The 20,666-nt window shown below is 42.4% G+C and overlaps 1 protein-coding gene across 2 annotated transcripts in view; it reads left to right on the forward strand.

The window, feature by feature from the left end:
* Positions 1-18,962, forward strand: part of GAS6 (growth arrest specific 6) — a 41,285-nt gene extending 22,323 nt beyond the window's left edge. The window contains exons 7-15 of one of the 2 annotated variants that reach the window (XM_048327303.1): positions 1,881-2,006; positions 3,978-4,099; positions 4,215-4,333; positions 4,725-4,914; positions 10,322-10,486; positions 12,034-12,202; positions 13,818-13,990; positions 14,786-15,011; positions 18,388-18,962. In XM_048327303.1, coding sequence (XP_048183260.1) covers positions 1,881-2,006; positions 3,978-4,099; positions 4,215-4,333; positions 4,725-4,914; positions 10,322-10,486; positions 12,034-12,202; positions 13,818-13,990; positions 14,786-15,011; positions 18,388-18,539 — 1,442 coding nt within the window. In that variant the 3' untranslated portion in view covers positions 18,540-18,962. The remainder of the gene's footprint in view (positions 1-1,880; positions 2,007-3,977; positions 4,100-4,214; positions 4,334-4,724; positions 4,915-10,321; positions 10,487-12,033; positions 12,203-13,817; positions 13,991-14,785; positions 15,012-18,387) is intronic. The other variant, XM_048327312.1, reaches the window with a different exon arrangement.
* Positions 18,963-20,666: the final 1,704 nt, after the last annotated feature.

A 20,666-nucleotide genomic window follows, 5' to 3' on the forward strand; every position in this document is an offset into this window, starting at 1 on the left:
TAGCTTTACTCCACTGGGGTTATGCTGAGTGCTCCAGCCAGCCTACATGCCTGGGCTTGTCAGCAGTTGGACCATGATGCTCTCAAAAGCATAACACAGGCGTGATTCATGGAGGATTTGTGGCTTGGATTGTGCTAAATTGGTTTAGTTGATCAGTCCTCATATCCTGACATTGAGAGGAGGAAGTGCTGGCCAGATGTGTTGTTATGATTCTTTCCAGCCTCACAGTGTTGTAGTATGTGAGCCATTTGTTTTTCTTTTGTCTGTTTCTTATTTTATTTTTTTAAATTTGGATATGTGCAGCAGCTAATGAATTCAGATAGATTCAGATTACTAAATTCACTGCAACTGAATATTAATAGGTGTAGAAAGGCCCTAGCAAAGGTTGGCAGCTGTTTTACATACCAGCTGAGAACAGAAAGTGAGGACCTGAAGTTTCTGATTGAAACTGCAGAATGAATTTACATAACCAAAACTTTAGCAACTGAGATTTTAAAAGTGTTAAGAAACTGCATGCTGACACAGAGACTCAATAACTCAATAACAGGTGGCTGTTAAAATTATCTGCATCTCATGAAAAAAGAGGTATATTCCTCTTGGAGATGGATGTGATGACGTATTTCTAAACAATTTGCATACCTGATCTGAACAACTTATAAATGCTACCAGCAAAAAGAAAAAGAGCAAGGTTTTATTTCTATGTGACTTCCAGTCTAAAAAGTGATGACTGTATAGATTACATGGTATCCCTTCCTAATGGGAGCAGCAACTTAGAAGAGCCAACTTCACTTTTGAATTGTCCTCTGGTGCCAGTCAGCATGGACAGGTGAATGGCTCACAAATGTGTTTGTTTTCCTGTGTGTGCACATTTGTTTCATACCCTAGTACTGTCTCCTAGAGCACTGTGAGAACTACTACATAAGCATTCTGTAGCTTCAATGTGTGACCTTCCAGCTGCTGAGATTACTGTCAAGTGTGGTTATTGACAGCTCAGATTTATCATTGCATTTTGACTTTTTTCCATGTTTGTTTCCTGTCATCATGAGCATACACACAGAAGTTCCCTCTTGTCTTGATTTGTAGACTGAGCTACACAGGGTACTCAGCCAGTTCACTCATACGTGGGAAAATCAACAACAGTAATGTGTAATTGTAGTTTTAACACATACTAGAAAGCAAAAGTAAATATTGAACTCTCAATATACTGCAAATGTTTTGTCAACACCAGGATTCTGCGGGGTATTAGTTAACATGTGAGGAAAACACTCAGGTTTTTTTATGGACTTCCAGTGCTTTGCCTACCTTCATGGTGAAACCCTACATCTCTCTGGCACAGCTTGTTCTCTGTGACAGATTGGGCTGCTTCAATTCTCCTTTGCCACTACAGACCAACAGATTTAGATCTTAGCTTTGTTAATGTATGAAAAGTTACTCTCTGCCTGTCTGGGGACACAGAACAGCAATCTGTGAAGTGCTACAGGCTGAGTGTTCCTTCAGTGTTTTGGTAAAATTCATGCTGCTGCTCCCAAATTTCTGCCTGTTGCTTTTTCAACCTGCAGCTTCAGTCCCCCTGAGTGGGGAGAGTGAGGCTTTTTGGTTTTGTGGTAGTTGTTTTGTTCTACAGTTTTTCTCCTGGTTCACTCTGCATTGTTTTTTCTAATGGTCGTTAATGGCTTAAGCTAAAAAAGACCAACTGAATTTTGAAGCTTGAAGTCACTTCTTATAGCTAGCTAACCCTAAAAGTAGGTTCTTAAAGATACTGGTTTTTTGATTTTCCAAAATTATGTAGGGATCTTCTTGCCCTAAGCTCACTCCGGTGTGTAAACAGTAAAGTGATTATACTTCTCTGAAGTCATGTTGTTTAATTGCTTGTTTTGCAGACATAGATGAATGCACAGCATCAGCAGATATCTGTGGAGAAGCTCATTGTAAAAACTTAATAAGCTCGTATGAATGTCTTTGCGATGCAGGCTACAAGTACGATGACGTGAAAAAAACTTGTCAGGGTAAGCTCAAGAAATATGTTAGCATTTATTATATAATTTAAATCTGTAGAACCCCAGAAATTTAGTTTCAGGCTTCAGTAAAAGCTTTTTTATTTCTTTTTAATCCTGCTTACATACTGGAGTTCTGTTCCCTTTCCCTAGTTGGGAGTGAGTTTGCAGTATGCGGTCACCTTTAAGTTCATCGAGCTTGCTGTCATCTTTGAGTTAATTGAGTTTGCAGTTGTCTTTGATGACTTGAATCGAGCTGTACAAACCAGAGTAGTGAGATTTCTTGAACTTTCAACAAGTGCAAGATCTGGTGAAAGCTCGGAAGCATCTGTGCCTATTGCTGTCTCTCTTTATAGGACAAGAAAAGTTACAAAGCAGTAGCTGTTTTTTCAAAACCTCTCTTGTGGTATTACTCTGAACTAGGAACTTAACATGTACTGGAACCATGCACAGTTCTGCTAGCTACACTGCCACAAGCTTTCCCAACAGACTATGTTTTGAAAGTGTTCCAAAACCAGCATCGTTCCCTGCCTTTTGTCTAAGTTAACATAATGACTCAAATCACACTCCAACCAGTCCTGTTGGGCGTTAAGTGTTAAACTCTGCCTGAAGAGATCCCTGTAGGCTATCACAATTTGCTTTCCGGCATTTGTTTGTGAAGAAGATAAAAAACAGCTGAAGAAAAAAAAGAAAAGAAAACAGTGAATGAGAAACTCAGGTTTTATTTGCAGTCCCTGACTTCAAGGAGCAGAAGCCAGTCAGTACAGGCATAGCAGAAGGGGCCTGAAGGGAGGAGGTTTTGTCTAGAAGTTAAAGTCCAGGGCTCTGCTCCAGCAGACAAGTAGTTGAGTTCTGCTTCCTGCCTTCCCACTGACTTGCTGTGTATCTTTGGGCAGCTGGAATCTGTCTGTGAAAATAGATTTCACAGAATAAGCTGAGTTGGCAGGGACCCACAAAAATCCAAGGATAGAGTCCAACTCCCAGCCCTGCACAGGACCATCCCCAAGGGTCACACCATGTGCCCAAGACCATTGTCCAAATGCTTCTTGAACTCTGTCAGGCTTGGTGTTGTGACCACTTCCCTGGGGAGCTGTTCCAGTGCCCAACCACCCTCTGGGTGAAGAACCTTTTTCTAATATCCACTCTAAACCTCCCCTGACACAATTTCAGGCCATTCCCTTGGATCCTGTCACTGGTCACCAGAGAGAAGAGATCAGTGCCTGCCCCTCCTCTTTGCCTCACGGGGAAGTTGTAACTGCAATGAGGTCTCTCCTCAGTCTCCTCTTCTCCAGGCTGAACAGACCAAGTGACCTCAGCTGCTCCTCACACGGCTTCCCCTCAAGGCCCTTCACCATCTTTATTCCCTCCTTTGGATGCTCTCTAATAGTTCAATATCTTTTTTATGTTGCGGCACCCAAAGCTGCCCCCAGCACTCGAGGTGAGGCTGCCCCAGTGCAGAGCAGAGTGGGACAATCCCCTCCCTTGCCTGGCTGGCGATGCTGTGCCTGATGCCCCCAGGACAGGGTTGGCCCTCCTGGCTGCCAGGGCACTGCTGACTCAGGTTCAACTTGCCATTGACCAGGACCCCCAGGTCCCTTTCTGTGGCACTGCTTGCCAGCCTCTCACTCCCCAGTCTATTCATACATCCAGGGTTGCCCTATCCCAAGTGCACAATCCAGCACTTGGAACTTGAAGTTCCCTTGTTGAACTTCATCCATTTGGTGATTGTCCAGCCCTCTAATTTGTTGAGGTTTCTCTGCAGGGCCTCCCTGCCTTCAAGGGAGTCAACAGCTCCTCCTTTTGTGCAGATGCTGATTTTAACTCTTCTCTCCTGTAAAGATATGGCACAGGGCACAGAGCACTTGGGCATGCTCAAGTGTAAGGTGCTACAACACAGCACTAAAAATGCTTTTTTAGCCCAAGATGGTTCATGTTTAAACAAACTCAGTGGTTTTGTCTCTCTTCTTCACTGGTTTTGTGTAGATATAGATGAATGTGAAGAAAAGCTCTGTGAACAGACCTGTGTCAACTCACCAGGGAGTTACACCTGTCATTGTGATGGCAGAGGGGGAGTGAAACTTTCTCAGGACATGAATACATGTGAGGTATGTCAGCATTCATTGCTGTAACTGCAGAACAGACCTTTACTTTACAGCACTCTCTGATTCTCTTTCTGCTATGTGAGGAGAATAAGCACTCAGAAATATGTTTTGATTACAGAACATCATACCATGTGTGCCTTTTGCTGTTGGAAGGAGTATTAAATCCTTACACCTGGGGAGGATGTTCAGCGGCACACCTGTTATCAGGCTGCGCTTCAAAAGGAAACAACTGACGAGGTGAGGACAATTTAGAATGACAGTCAAATGCTCTGAGTGGCTTTGATGCATGCAAGGGAGTTGTTACAATAATAATTGACCCTACATTCATATTAGTTGCTTGGATTATGAAGTTCTGTAAGGCTAAACATTATCCAAACCAGTAATTGAGAAAGGTAGCCTTGACCACAGAGCTGTTAGGATAACTACTGAAATATAGTATTGTATTCTCTATTTTTGATGATATTTTAAAAGCTGTATTCACATCTTAAGGCTTTTAGGAGTGCATTAAAAGCTAGTATATTTTAATAGAGCTTTATAGCTGCTAGAATTGATGCTATCTGTATGGAAAGTACTCTGTGGTTTTTTAACTCTGCATAACTAATTTATTTCTTGGCACCTGTGTGGTCAGACTTGTGGCTGAGTTCGACTTTAGAACCTTTGATCCTGAAGGTATCCTTTTCTTTGCTGGAGGCCATCAAGACAGCACATGGATAGTCTTGGCTTTGCGCAAAGGACGGCTAGAGCTGCAGCTGAAATACAATGGAATCGGTCGCATGACCAGCACCGGACCAATTATCAACCATGGCATGTGGCAAACGGTGAGTCCAGAGCCCTGCTGAGGTCTTACTCCTTCTTGGCTTGTGTGGGATGTACTCAAGTGCAGATAGATCTTCTGTACTCTTGGGAAAGTGCTTTTCCGACCTACCTATCCATTAAATGCATGCCAGTATGTTATACATTCTAAGGTGAGAATGGGATATTTTTCCCAAAAAATTGAATTATGCTTTATATCCATTGTAATATAGACTGCATCTCTAATTTGCACAACCAGAGCAACCACTTGCACAACCAGTGCCTTTGAGATGCAGTAGGGCTATGATGACTTCACGTCAGTTCAAGAAGATGTCCTCTGGGTGAGGGCTGGAAGTGCGTAAGAGGGAAGGAGCTCTGTTCTTTTAAGAAAGTTTCCAAGTGTGTTTGGGGCGGGGGGGGGAGGGGGAAGGGGTGTCGTTGCTTTTGTTTATTCATTCATTTGTTTAGTCACAGGGCTCAGATTGTCTGAGGCCTTGACAAATCTCTTATGCTACAGTATCCTTTTTATAAAGTCTTCAGGCCCGTTTATATACAAAATAGACTGTTTCCCTTGTAAAGATACTGGGGTCTATTAGAGAATCACAGAATCATCAAGGTTGGAAGAGACCTCTAAAATCATCAAGTCCAACTGTCAACCCAGCACTACCACTGTAACCCATGAAACATCTGTTTACTGATACTGTAATCCCAGCAACCTCATGAGATTGTACGGATTGGAAGGATTCATGTTCCTCTTGGCACTCTCACAGAATATCGACTGGTGATTTGGGTAGCATTATGGTTGTTACCATTTGTGACAGGATGATGAAAAACATCCTGCAGTATGATCTACACTAGACGAGCAGTTTATACATGCTTTCTCACTTCTGCCTTTTCCTCTCCTTTCATTTTTTCTTACTTAATTAGTTATTTTAACTTTTAAGTTGATGTGCCTCTTGGGGAGTGGGTGGGAAGTTCTCAACTCACATACGAGACAAATGCAGATACAGGTAACTGTGAATCATTTGCTGGTTTACATTTTTTAGTATATAAAAACTCAAAATTATACGTTAAAGAAATAAGCAAGGTGGGAAAAAATTTGATTCTAATTAATAAATAATGAAGTCCTTGAATACATTCACTATCAACTACTGACATTTGGTAATGTTTTCAGCAGATGAGGTGATGTTTGGTTTAGTTCCTTTTGTGTCAGTGAAACAATTTTAGATTCCAAATGGAGAACTGTAGAGGTTCAGTGAAGCTGTAGATAAAATGTGTGACAAGCTGTATCTTTACATATAAGAATAGCTTCAAGCCAGTTCTTACTGAATTTTATGGTAGGAGTTGTTCTGCTAGATTGAAATACGACAATTGTAATTGCCTGCAAAGAGAGGATGGTGACAGAAGATGTGAAAAGCAGAGTGGATGCTACTGGGGTGACTTGGGAGTCACAAAAATCAGCAGTTACCAAGCTAATTCATTTAACACAGGACCTAACATACTTGTTAAGTTCCAGACCTCATTATGAGATAATTACAAACTACCCCATATTAGTTTGAGGGGACACAGCTGAAATGTATTTTCTTTCTTCAGGGAGACAAGGCAGTGTGATAAAAGCACATGTCATGTTTAGGCAAGGGTTATTGGTCTCCTGCCAGTTATCAGCGTCAGGGTTCTTATCCCCAGGTATCATCCCAACCAAGACATTGCCTGGCTGAGTTTCTGCAGCAACACACCCTGAGCATTTTCCGAGAGATTGTGTAAATCCCTCAGAAATCCTTCCTGAGGGCTTTTTGGGACAGTACAGACCAAGCTGTGGGTGCTCTGTGAGGCAGGTGGGCAGGACCCACACTGATGGGGTAGGGGCAGAGGTGTCCCTGCATGTGGGCTGAGCAGGGCTGGGCAGCTGCCAGAGGCATAGATAATATGGCACAAATGGAGGAGAGGGCATCATGCAGTGCTGGCACAGGAATGTGTGCCTGGAGCAGGTCAGTGGCCATAGCTCTGGTGACTGCCTCCCAAAGGGAAAGACTGCTCCAAAGCAGAAGGATTTACCCATGGATGAACAGCAGCAGTAGGAAAAAGCCTTTAGTCTCTTGACTTCATGGTTGACACCTTTGAGACTTGGGACCTTGCCTGGTTTGCTGTGCGGGCTGTTGATTTCTCCTTTCTCTGCTGTATTTTCTTATCTCTTGCTTTCACCCTAGAGGTACTTGGCTCTCTTCTGCTTGACATCTAGTGTCGCACACCTCTAAATGCAATTTAATCTATATGGTTGAGTGATAGAACTATAAACATGTTCCTACATTTTATCCCCTCCCTCCTTTCTCCTTTTTTCTCTTTCTGGCATGGTTTTTAATTCAGGGAGCCCTGTTTACGGATTTCTTTTTATCTGTCTCCTATTACAAAGCATGTAGCCACACATTTCATTTTAATCATGGATTTGTGTGTACTTTGCAGCCTCACCTTCTATGAAGCACAGCCCCAACAATCTTCAGAGGTCACAGTCCAGGCTCAAGTGCAGTTGTGAGCTTTAGTCTGGACTTCAGTATGCACAGAATCAAGCCCTTGGTTTTGGTTAGATCTTAACCAGAGGACTTTGGATACTGGAGAGAACTTCATATGGGTTGCGAGAAAACAGAAATTTTACCTTTTAACTTTCAGCAGGTGGAAAAACAATGTTATTTAAAAGCAAAACATATGAAAAACCACCAGCAGTGTTCTCGTCGCTTGAGCAAAAGTTGCATACTTCAACAGAAATACGATGGCATTTTCAAAACTTCAGGCCAATATTTCTAGCTAGGTATTTTCTCTGGTGTTAGTCTCTCCTAAGATATTTTGAAATGACCATTGAACGAGCATTGAAAACACAAGCAAGCCTCAGGAAAGACTTTTAATGCGGTTATTTGTGTGTAATCCAGCTGGATGAAGTGGCATGTATTAAATTATGATAATAGAGAATGCACTCGCCTTCTGTTTGTTTTGCATTTCCAAAAACAGTCATCATTTTGTCTTATTTTCAGTGTTCAGTTTAGTACTGCTCTGAGGACACAGTCTGGTTAGCAAAAATAAGAACTTACCTGCACTGTAAAGTGTCAGGGCTGAAAGTTAAGCAATTACAAGATTGGTATTTGGCTTTAGCCCTGTGGCTGACTGTAGTTCTGTCCCTTTTCAGTGCTGTCCACTTGCTTTTCAGCAAACTGCTGGCTGTGTGCTATGAACTATCCAGGGCATGAATCCAAAACACAAAGCTGACTGCCCTTATGGCTAACCATATGGGAACCCTTAGCTATGAGAGCTGTCCTGAATGTCCCTGGGTCATGGTGGCAGGCAGCAAGTAGCTTCTCCTTGCCACAAGAGCAGGGAATTGGAGCAGGATGCTAACTACTGAAATGCTTCCCCTTTTGATTTGTAGGTGATGGTGGTGCACCAGCAATTAAGTTTTGACTATAAGAAGCAGGAGTTTAAACAGCCAGAGGGCATTGTGAAGTAGGCAGAATGTAATTTCCTAAACTGGAATCTGTTAGAATTGCCACAGGGATTAACCCCTTCTCTTATGGAAGTTTTCACTGATTTGGGTTTGCTTGTATTAAAGATCAGATGCAGCTGAGAACTCAGAATATACTTTTTTCTAATGTCTGTGTTATTACTTGCTATACCATCTAAGAAAATTTTAGAAGGCTCTGAATTCTGGTAGCCCTGTAAGTAGTAGGATTTCTTCACAGAGGAAGCACAGTATGGGCACTGCTGCAGCCAGCTTTTCCTGATTCTCATTTGCTCTGTGTCTGCCCACTGTCTGTGCTAGGAGCAGGGAGATGGTCTGTGCCAGCTCCTTGTGGCACTCCATACCTCGGAGCATCAGGGCAGCAGTGACCACGGCACTGAGCAGAGGCGTCTGTTTGAGTTTTTGGCTACATAGCCTGTGTAGCTCAGCCAGTTGGGCTGTGGCTGCCAGGGCATCTGGGCTTATGTTCCCACATGCTGAATGGGCCTTAAAACTTTCCAATACCCAAAATTTACCTTTTTGAGACTGGTTTCTGTGTCTCCATGGGATGCAGTCAGGAGGTGTAGGTGCTACTTTAAACAAGCAAGCTGCAGACAAATTCATGTTCTGTAGGATATGGCAGAGAGCAACACACCAGGTGTAAACAGTGTTGTAGCAATACAGTATGTAGCAATAAATTCCAGATTATACTGGAATCCACAAGAGAAGAAAAAAGGTTCGTGAGAAGAGGAAAGTCTGTGAATAACCTTTTCAACTATCAAATTCACTTTATCTTCATTACTGAAGACTGCAATCCAAAGGGAGTTCCCAGGTATAAACCTGCTCAACCCTGTCCTCCTTTATGCTATAGCCACAGAACAAGAGCTCAGAATAGCTGATAAGAGCGATTTTGGGACAGCTAGTCAAAATGCAGAGAGAAGGGTGCTCAAGACCTGGCCAGCTAGCAGGGAGAGGGAAGGACATGCCTAAATGTCCTCTGAAATAGCTAACTGGCTCTGTACAGCAGCTCACTGATGGAAGCAGCATCTGGGTGTCCCAGGGAACAGAGCTGTACAGATGAAGAGTGGGTAGGTGGAGTATCTGTCATAAAGTGGGAAGAAGATTATGAAATAGTGGAGGTGTGTTCCTTTCTTCTGCTCTACAGGAAGATTGGGATTGTCTTCTGCTACAGTCATAGAACACTCTGTTGGTAGCAGGACCCAGGTTCCAAGGCAGCAGTATCTTGGCTGCTGTTCAGCAGTCTGGTGCATCAGCTTTGGGCTTCACCTCTCCCTCCACAGAAGCTTTATAGTGCTTCCTTGTGAAGCCTGGTCATAATCAAAAGGATGACTTTTTTTTTGAAATTTCAGTGGTAAAAGAATCTTCCTAGAAGTAGCTTTTTGGAGACATGGAGGGAAAACTTGCAGATGCTTTTTTGAGAGAAAAGTTATTGCCTTACACATTTTTATTACCCTCTCAAAAATTACATCATCTGTTGTGCTTTCTGCAGAGGTCGGTATTCAAAGACTGGGTCTGGGAGGCTTCTGTGTTATCTTCCACTGATCCAACAAAAGACATCTTGTTTGTTGTTCCAGCTTTTCCTTTCACATGCAGTTGCAATAGGAAGTTTCTCATTAATAACTCATTACTGCATCTACATTTTGCATAAAGCAACCTACAAAAGTCATGTAGCTAATCCACTCACGTTTTTCTGTAGCTGTTTTGAAGTAGCTGGACTGTCTTCACCAATAAGGGTAACCACAGACTATTTTCTAGAGTAGATTTACGTATCAAGGTGGAATGTAACTTAAAAGGTAAACAAAGAGGTTTGGGGACTGAAAATATTTATTTGTCTTGGGGATTTCACTGGGGTCTGTCCTGTACCTGAGGCTGCAGACACTAAGTTCTTTTCATACTTAAGTATTCAATTTGGAATTTTACTTTTTCAGATCTCTGTTGAGGAACTCGAAAGAAATTTGATTATAAAGGTCAACAGGGATGCAGTTATGAAAATAGCTGTCTCAGGGGACCTGTTTACTCTAGACAAGGGAGTGTATCAGCTGAATTTGACAGTAGGAGGCATTCCTTTCAAAACAAAGGACCTTATTCTACCAGTAAGTATAGCATGATCACTTGTGTTCCTTTGCATGCCTGAAGAGCTTGATTTCCTCTTCTCTTGGGGTAATGTCAGTCCTTCCTTAGAGAAGTTCAACCTGCCCTGAAACAGGCGGAATTATCATCTTCTGGATACAGCTTTCTGTCCATTGACTATAGCAGGAGCCTAAGCCAGTAGCAAAGTTGAGACTCCAGATTTTTAAATTGGTAAGTTTGGGTGAGATGTATCCCACCTGCAGAATTAGGGCACAGCAAAACTGGAGCACATGACAAAATTCACAGTGGTCATGCTGGCTTGGAGAGCATGAGTGGCCTGGGGAGGGGTTGGTGGGCACGCTGCTGTGTGAAGGTGCCACTGTGCCTGCTAAGTCTGGAACCAACATCAGGGGCACTTTTTGTGTTGCGACCAAAATTTTTGCTTCACGTACAACGTATCACAATTTGCTGCTTGTGTTTGCTGTTTCAGTTTAGTGAGACCCAAGGAAAAACAGAAGCTTATTTTTCTTTATTTCCTCCTAATTGAGGAGGAAATATGAACAGCATATGAATATGAACATACAGCATATGAATAAAAGTTAAGGCATTCCTTGGGTGAGACTGGATGATTGCTGTGTTTCTGGAATAGCTGCTTCTCAGGCTGGTTTGAACATCCACCACAAGCAGAGTTGGCACCTTGAAATCCAAATTTGCATCTTATTCCTAAATGAGGTGACAAGCTTGTGGCTCTGTGGCTGGGAGTGCAGCAGCTGAGCCTCACAGCTCCTGTGCCTCACAAGAAGTCATTCAGGGCCACTGCATGTGGGGAACAGTAAGCTCAAGGTGTAGTCAGAATCTAGGACTGAGAGCCAAAAACTCCTCAGGGTTTTATCCTGGCTCAGACACTTAATTCTGTCTCTCCTTCAGTTAATTGGGAGTAGTGGTGCTGATTTAGAGGCTTTGCAAGGAGCTTGCTCTTTACACACTGACGCATATTTTAATGCTGATGTTTGGTACCAGATGGCCTAACTAGAAGCTGGAAGGTATAAGGTGTGTTCGGAGTGGTGTGTCTGTCTTGTGGTGCAGGCACCCCTCCTTGAGCCAGAACCCAAAAACTTATACCATGATCAGGTCCAATGTCAGTCTTGTGTGTCATGCAGGCTGTTTGCAATGACAAAAGGATTGCATTTTCAGCCTCAAGTTAGTTTCCAGCATTTGCAATGCAGAATTACGGAGCTTTGGCTACGGAGCTTTAGAAATAAGTTGTACTAATGATGGGCAACACACAGAGAAACTTAGAGAATCAATACAACCAAATCAGCACCTGCACTAGCTAGTGCCCTTCTGTCCTGTGGAGACAAGCTGAGCTCAGGAGTTTCCTGGGGAATACTGACCGCTCACGTGCTTGGGGTTGGAGGATTGGGGTTGCTGCCTGTTGGTTTGCATGTGCATAACATGTCGAAATTATTTCTACTGTTTAGTATCATAATATAACTCAGTATTCCTTTGCACCCAATTCTTCTTCACTGAACAATAGTTTGAGGCATAAGACACTGCTTTATCTTCCTAGATAAACCCTCGGCTGGATGGTTGCATGCGGGCGTGGAACTGGCTGAATGGGGAGGACACCTCTATCCAGGAGACCATAAAGATGAATGAAAAGATGCAGTGCTTTGCTGTAGCAGGACGAGGGTCTTTCTATCCTGGCCGAGGTTTTGCTGTGTTTAATCTTACTTACAGTAAGTTGGCTGGGTTTTTTTATTTCTGACCTGGTGTCCTGCCATTAACCATACCTGGTTAATAAACAGTGTAAAACTTAGATGTATGCCAGATTCATTGTTGATTGATGCAGAAAATACTAAACTTGTGATTGATTCATAGCTAAGGAAGGCCTATATATGATAGTTCAAGCCAGTGAAAATATGCACAGCATGGATTAGGTTCTCTCTGTGTCGTTCCAGGAGTACATTTCACAGCCAGACTGGCTCCAGCTCATCCTCAGCCTTAGAGGCTTTACATCTCCCTGTCAGCAGCTTAGGTGCTTCTGCGTCCAGTCCTTACCATTGTTTTCTGCTCAGCTGGGAGACCTGCAAGCCATCCTGCTGTGTCTCGAGTTTAGGATAGACAGAAAAATTAATATGGTCTATTGTCTTGGATTCACTTTTAATCATGGGGTGTCATTACTTACACTTGGGACAAATGCACTAAGCATATTTCTGATAGAAACCAATTAAACTGGCATACAGTAATAATAAGTTTCAAACCAAACTTGTCCGTCCTAATGTAGCACTCAGAAAGGCACTTTTTGTTGTTCTAGATTATTGTGTTTGCTTATCTGTGTAATCAGCTATCAGTATTTCTGAACCCACACAAATGCTGACCATCTATTTCAGTGTGGTGTGTAAGTCTGCTCTGCAGGAGCCATCTCTTCAGCGTCATATAGATTTTTCTGCTGTTCCATTGTAAATTAGGGAGTACCAGGTGTCTTGTCTTACTACTTAGCACATGGATTCAAAAGTTGCAAAGTAAAGACAAGGCAGCATCTAAAGTGCAGGTGAAGTGCAGATGACAGCACATGGCTGAGATAAGGCCTCAGCACCTGCATTTTTTTTTTCCAAACAATTTCTCTCTCTCTCTCTCTCTCTCTCTTATTTTTTCTGCTTTGTAGTGGTAAGCTTTATAAAGAATGCATTATTGTATTTCAAGATGTGGTGAATTGTAAAGCTAATACTCCTGTGAAGGGAGGTTGCAGGAGCAGGATTGAGATCTTTCTTTACAGCCTGCATTAGCTTTTAAATTACAAGGGCACTGAGGGAGTAAGAAGATATCAGAAAGTTTAATTCAGGGTTCAATAGGTGAAATAAAACATGTCACACTTCTGAGAGGTTGGTCATCAGGAAGAGTTTGAGTAGGTGATGAGTGTAGTATGCTTATATAATTTTTGAGTTTAATACAGGCTTTCATAGAAATGTTTCCTGCATGTCAAATTTCAACTTAGATTTCTCAATGATCTTTGGGCAGACTGGTTCAAAAATTGGTTTCTGATTGACCTATCTTGCAGAAGTTCTTTGAATGTGTCAGATTGGCAGCCATGAGAATTTGACTCTTTGTGATAAAAAAAGCTTAATGTTATCCTTTGACGTTCTGAAAAGCAGCAGAATGCGTAAGGTAGCAAGAGGAAACTGATGCCATTTTCTTGACTGATTTTATGTTCAGGTGCTTTGGAATTATATTTTTTTTAATAAAAGAAAGGTGGCAGTCTCTCCAGATGCTCATCTGCCTATGCTCTTCTCCAGAGAGAAATTGAACAGCTTACCCATTTGATACATTGTCCTATGCATTTCTTTTCTGTAGTGCAACCTTCTTCTGGAAATGAAACCAAGACAAATTGGGAAATCGAAGTAAATGCTGTAATTCAACCAGCAACAGATACTGGTGTGCTGTTTGCCCTAGTTACAGAAGAAGCATCTGTCCCTCTATCACTGTCTCTGATTGACTATCACTCCACAAAGAAACTGAAACGTCAGGTACAAGTACTTTTGTAGAGAAGTTTCCTTGCTGTTTCCTGGTAACTGGAAGTCATTTTCAAAATCAGTTGTCAGGTTTGCTGCCTGTCTCCTTATTTGTCCCACCTGTTCAGAGCATGGTCTGAATAAACCGTACTTGACTGGCACCGAAGTTCTGCCTCTTAGAGATATGTGTCAGCTGCTAATAGGGGGCTCTTTGCAAATGTGGCCTAGGTAAAAGATGGAACTGCTCTCTTGAATGCAGGCATACATTTTTTTTCTGGCACAGAAACTGTTTAGTGCCATAAACCAGGGATTTCCATTCTCGCTTATCAGTAACTGTCCCAAGGTAGCCAAGAGACAGGCTTTAGGTGTAGGGAAGGTGCTGGGAAAGGCCAGTTTTGGTGGAGTGTTGAAGCTACTATTTGATGGCATTCATAATAGATGGCTAGATTCTGGCATTCCACAAGGGTAAACTAGGGAGGATTTCTCTAAATCTCATGAGCCAATTTTGATTTATAGTACAGCAGCTCCAGTCAGTTTGGTTCCAGTGCAATATAATGACTTCTGCAAGACCCCACTAAGAGCTCTCTCTGAGGAAACATGGTTTCAAAAATTAGTCCCACTGATTCATTGGCTTTTCATCTATGCAAATGAACTCAGAATACAAACAGCAATAATAATAAGCCTAATTCTCTGGAGGCTCTGCAAAATATTTGTAATAAAGGCCACACTGGGGTCATCCTGGTACTAGTAATTGTGGCTAGGTATTTTTCTGCTCACTACCTGTTTTTCTTTCTTTCCCCTGCTGTTCAGTTTATCATTGTGGCCTTGGAGAACACAGTTGTGTCCAGACTGGCAATAAATCTCTGTGATAAGAAGGAACACTCTATAGACATCCTCCTCAAGAAAGATCACTTATCCCTGAGGGTAGATGGGGTAGCAGGAGAGAGTGAACTAAGCATCTCTGAGTTGGAGGACAGTCTGTCCATCTTGGAGAGCTCTTTGCAGTCAACGAAGACATACGTGGGAGGATTGCCAGGTGAGTCTCCAGTTTTGTACCATGGACCACCTTGCTGAGCTGGGAGTCAGGAAAACTGTTTCTGTTCAAGCTGTGAGACTCCTGTTTCTGCTTGAGCAGGCTTTGTCTGCAGTGCAGGCACACAACACATACGGAGTTGCACCTTCCTTGAATGTTTGTGTCCTTCTGAGGACAGCTGGAGGCAAAAATAGAAAGAGGAGGTTTTACTTGTTCAACAATAGGAATGATTTATCTGAAGGATAGCTATAAGCTGGGTTATTATCTTAAACCTGGTAAAATCCATAGGAGCTGGACTGCAGGTTCCTGCAGTGCTTCATTAATGTAATGAACCCATGGCAGCACTCCTTGAGGGGAGTACTAGGGACTCGAGTTGCTTTACCTGAACCTTGGGAAGCCTAGTGTGGTGATTCTCCCTGGCTGATGGTCTCTTTGAACTGATCACAGCACAACACAGTTAACTGACTGCCTCCCAGCAGAGGGCAGGTAGGGCACAACCAAGGGATTAACACCATTTATACTTTCTCTGTCTTTTCCACAACAACAGGGTTTCTACTGGGAGGTCAGTTTGCTCCTCTCTTCTGAGCTTGTGAGATTAAACTTTCACCTGAATCATGAATATTGGCCAAGTTTGGGAGTTTGTTTCTTGTTCTGGCTGAACAGGTTTATCTGTCCCTTCTGCTGAGGAATGCTATTAAGGAAACACTTAGTTTCTGATGCACATGATGCCAGCAGCTAAGCAAAGTCTTGCCCTTACTTGCCCAAGCAAGGGAGAGGCACAAATGTTGGCCTCTTGGTAGGTGCTGAAGCAGTCAGGCTGGAACAGGGTGGCTAAGGTGCCACATGTACTAGGACACATGGTGAGGCTGTCCCCACCATGAGCAAGAGTTTACAGAGGATTTATGCTGATGATGCAGATGGCTGCCAGTCACACCTGAAAGGGGAGGCCACATACTCTGGCACGTTCACACACTGGCAGGAACAAGGCTGGAATCCCCAGCGTAGCATTTTCCAGTCTCAGATTGAATTATCCAAGCCGGCCATTGCACAGGCAAGAGACGTCACCTGCTTTCTTTTAAGTAGCTCTCAGATGCACAGCAGAGACTTCCACAGCTCAGGTGATCATCCCATTCTGTCACTGTCCCAAATTCTCTATGGTTTGCTTAGACTACCTGTGCTGGTGCAGCACCGTTTTTGATTTGCCAGAACTGAGTGTGAGATACCATGGCTGTGGCAGTTCAGACTCAGCTGGCTGCTGTAGGTTTAGCTGCTATCCTCTCTCTGATCTGTTGTGCGTAGCAACGGGAATTTCTGCCAGTGCTCTGCTTTCGCCATTGAGAGGAACCCAGCGCTTGCATGAGAAACCCTGTTATTTGCCAAGCAAATAAACATTTCAGCACTTCAGCTGGATTAATCACTCTGGGTTAAGTAACAATACCGAATGGTCAGATCTAAGTGAGTTTGGCTCATTCAGATTTTGAAAACATTACGTAGTTTTTGGTTTTTCCGTGCTTCCATACCCTGTGGAAAAAACAGTATAGTGGTCAAACTTCACGTCTTTATTCCATTGCCACAAATAAAGAAAGAATTCTGGGTCCAAATATGTAATATGTCTGATCCTAAGCACAGTTAATATTGCAGATGTGGAAGAAATACTACTTAGAGTTTCAACAGATAAAAGGGAACATGTAGACATTTATTACATTTTCTATAGGCTTTTCAGTTCTTGTAAATCCTAAATGATGTAATTTATGTGATGCATAGGTGTTTTTTCAGGAAATATGCATTCCACCAGGTAAAGGAACCTTTAAACTAGGCTTCCAAATCTTTACATAACCACATTTTGGACAGATCCATTTCTAGTCATAACAGAAAATTAAATATTTCGCGTGATTTACAACTACAACACAAAGAAAAAAAAATTATTTTTTTAACCTCTTACAAATCCATCTGAAAGCCCACACTGTCTCTCAGTCAGCCCTGTGGCACATGTAACAGCAATCTGCTTGATTCCTTAGGCGAGTCGTCAGGCTGTTAAGCCACAACTTCAACTTCTTCTGACTCAAAATTTAGTTTACATTCATGTGAGGTATTACAACAGAGATGCTGCATTCCTTTAAGCAGACTTTGCAGATGAACGTTGGTAAATGGAGAGGTAACATCATTAGTTAAAGCAACTACCGAGCAATGGTACTTCTCATCCAGGAAGCTGAAAAGATTTATAGTATTTCTTTGTGGCTTACAGATCTCCCATAAATGTTCTCTCTCCCACTCAGTCCTAGATACTGTCTGAACTGTGTCTGATCACATCAGCCCTGCATATCTCCAGGCAGAACACTTTAAATTTCAGATAATCTTGGCTCAACAGGACAACCTATTGTTCAAGTTGTCCTTGCTTCGATGTAAAGATAAATGGTTTATTTAGCTACCTGAATCACTGTTAAATATTCTTTGAGACATTTATTATTTTCCATTGCACAACCAGTTTGATTGGGTCAGCTTTGGGTTGTAAATAAACTAATGACCTTTGGGGAACGGTAGAGGACACAGCTCATGTTGATTTTCTTGTCGTTATGTTACTGTGTGGGGTTTTTTATTTGTTTGCAATCAGTGTGTATGTGATATTACAGAAGTTAGTACTAAGACTGACTAATATCCTCTGGTCTATTGGATTGTGCTTAGTGTCTTCTTCCTTGCCATCTGTTTTCTGCCGCTGGTAAACTGATTAAAAGAACGTCACCAGTGGATCTCCACAGTAAAAATTAGTCTCATTAGTCTGACCAATTCAACTGATGCATTCCAGCACCTTGCTGATGAAGGCCGGCAACCTCCCTGTGCTTATACACAGCAAAATTGTGGTAAAGATGAGTCCAGCAAGTGGTAGAGGCTGCATATGGGAAGTGCTTTCCTGTCATAAAGTTCTTCCTACAATCTTTTGGAAACTGTTTTGAAGAGAAAGAGCATTAGAGGAAGGTCTAACCTCTCCACTAATGACAAAGCAGAGGGTTCAGAGATGGAGGGGGGGAAAACATGGGGCTGGAAAGCCATGTGAGCACATTGTGCCACTGCAGCAAAGCCTTGCTGCTGTGCAGCAAAGGTTTCATGGTTTCATCAGGTTTGGAGGCCTTTCAGAGACACAGAGCAGCTGAGGAAGGGTTCAGCCTGGGAGAAGGGCTTTTGAGCACCAGAACAGATGGTGTTTTCCTCACGTCTGGGATTGTGCTCTTGCCTTCTGGAAAGAGGGGCAGGGGGAGGTAGAAACCCTAGCATGGAAAGAGGTGAGCTTGAATTCGTTGAAGTGATAGCTATCTGAGCCTAGGTAGGGCAGGTATTTATTTAAAAGCAGCTGTCAGAGATATTTATCTCCCGTTTCTGACAGACGTTCCTGTCACTTCCACTCCGGTCACCGCGTCCTACCACGGCTGCATGACCCTCAAGCTGAGCAACACGGCACTGGACTTAGATGAGGCTCTCTACAAGCACAATGACATCACCTCACATTCCTGTCCTCCAGTCAAGGAGGGTCAGTAGGTACCACTGCAATGCGAAAGTTTTATACTCAGAAACTTTCAATGCTTTTCTTTTTTTAAAAGATATAAATTATTCAGATCTACCGCACTGCGTGTATAGTTTCTCTTAAACACTGAAGTTATGTAGAAGCTACTGATCCTTATGTCAGATGGATTACTGAAATACTCTTTGCTTTGAGGTTTAAAGGTTGTAATATATTTGTAAATAGTTCAGAAGACTAATATTAAATAAGTCAAAAGTACAGAATATACTGAAAGTGAATGCTGTCTTTAGACTGTAAGAGACGGTTTCATCTGTCATGTGGGAAACCTGGTAATATATGAGTCTGGACTGGAATAAAAATAATAATTCTGTATTATTTTTTATTACCAAACACTGCTTTCTGATTTGCAAAATACAAGAGAATAAAATATTTACATACAAGTTTTTAATTTACCTGTACTGAGATTATTCGGTATTCTGGTATTTGGACACAATGACTCAGCCTGTGCCTGATGTGGAGGTTACACTGTCCGGGGGGTGGGGGGGGGAGGGAGGGCTGCTTTTTTGGTTTGGATTTTTGTGTTTTTTTCAGGGGGTGGGGGGTTTATGTGCTTACATCAGTATTTCATATCTTCTCAGCTGCAGAGCAAATGGTGGCTGCTATTCTTATTGCTAGGGTTTCTCTTTCTGGTACCACAGAAAGAACACTGAGTTGTGACCTTTAGAAAAACTCTTGGTCAACAGAAAATGGAAAGCAAAGTTGGGTCAGCAGGAAACATTTAGAAGAAAAGACTCAATAAATTGAAAGCCATATGGCTTTTGTGTCAATAGCTGCTGGAGCAAATGATGAGGTGTTGAGAATTGGGGAATATTATCTGGTGATGACATATTTTTGCTGCTGCATTTTTAGGTTGGCTCATTCACTGTGAGCCTAGTGGGAGCAGAGAGGCTTGAGCTGTGAGAGTTAGCCAGGCTGAACTGCATGAGGTGAGAATGTCTGTGGGCGTTTATGCAGGAGAGGTTGTAGAGCCATAAAGTGTGTTCAGCTATTCAGCTATCCTTCTGAAGCTGGGATGGGCTTTGCCTAGCCTGCCTTGAATCACTTAACTCTTGTTTTATTTGGTCCTTGTCTTGCGTCAAACTAATAAACTGAGTACTGTTGGTATATGCTGTGGTGCAAAAACCAAGTACAGGGTAGCTAAGGTTACACCATCCTTCAGAGGACTAACATGAAAAAGGTCCAATTCTCCAAGGTCTTTTATAAATTATTCTTGACCAGTCATGTTATGTTTTCCCTAAGCAGATAAGGAGATGACACATTAGTCTCATAATCTGCATGTGTGGCAACATCTGTGACCAAACTGTGAAGATAGAACTGTCCCAGAGGAAAAGATGAAAGAGAGGCAAGACTATTCCAAGCATATTTTCTGGCGAGGATCCCTGCTTTGTTTAGCAGAGAAGAGGAAGGCACTCTATTAGCCATTAGACATGGCATCATAGCTTCTTATCATGAGCAAATCAATCAGCAGCAATGCAGTAGGGCAGAAAAGAACAGAACTTTATCACTTTCAACCAACCTACTCATTTATACTTGGAGAAGGATGTGTTGTCAGGTCTGACCAGACACAAGTTTGAAAGGAAAGATCCCACTAGACAGTAATAACTTACGGCCAGACTGTGCATGGATAGGAAAAACCAGGAGTAGTTCTATGGTTTTGCTTTTTTTAATTGAACAAGGGAAATCATGTTGTTTCTGAAAGTGCTTTATGTTACAGCTGATGACTCTGGATCAATTTGTGATTTGATGGAGTACCCAAGAAAGATTAATTAGTATCTTCAGTAAGAGCCGAAAATCCTGAAGATACTCTGTTTAATAGAATGTCCACACTTCAGTGTTTTATTTTCTGTATGTTTTTCATGGTTGTTTAAGTCCTTTACCAAAATACAGCTCTGTGCTTATTCTGGTTAATACTCTTCACAGCAGCCAGTATGGGGCTGTAGCTTGGGTGTGTGCTGGAAACAATGTTGGTAACTCTGGGATGTTTTAGCCATTGCTGAGTAGGGCTTGCACAGTGTCAAGACCTTTTCTGTTTCTCACCCCACCCACCAGTGAGGGGGCGGGGGGTGCACAAGGAGCTGGGAAGG

This window comes from Corvus hawaiiensis, chromosome 2, assembly GCF_020740725.1.
Source record: "Corvus hawaiiensis isolate bCorHaw1 chromosome 2, bCorHaw1.pri.cur, whole genome shotgun sequence".
NCBI lineage: Eukaryota > Metazoa > Chordata > Aves > Passeriformes > Corvidae > Corvus > Corvus hawaiiensis.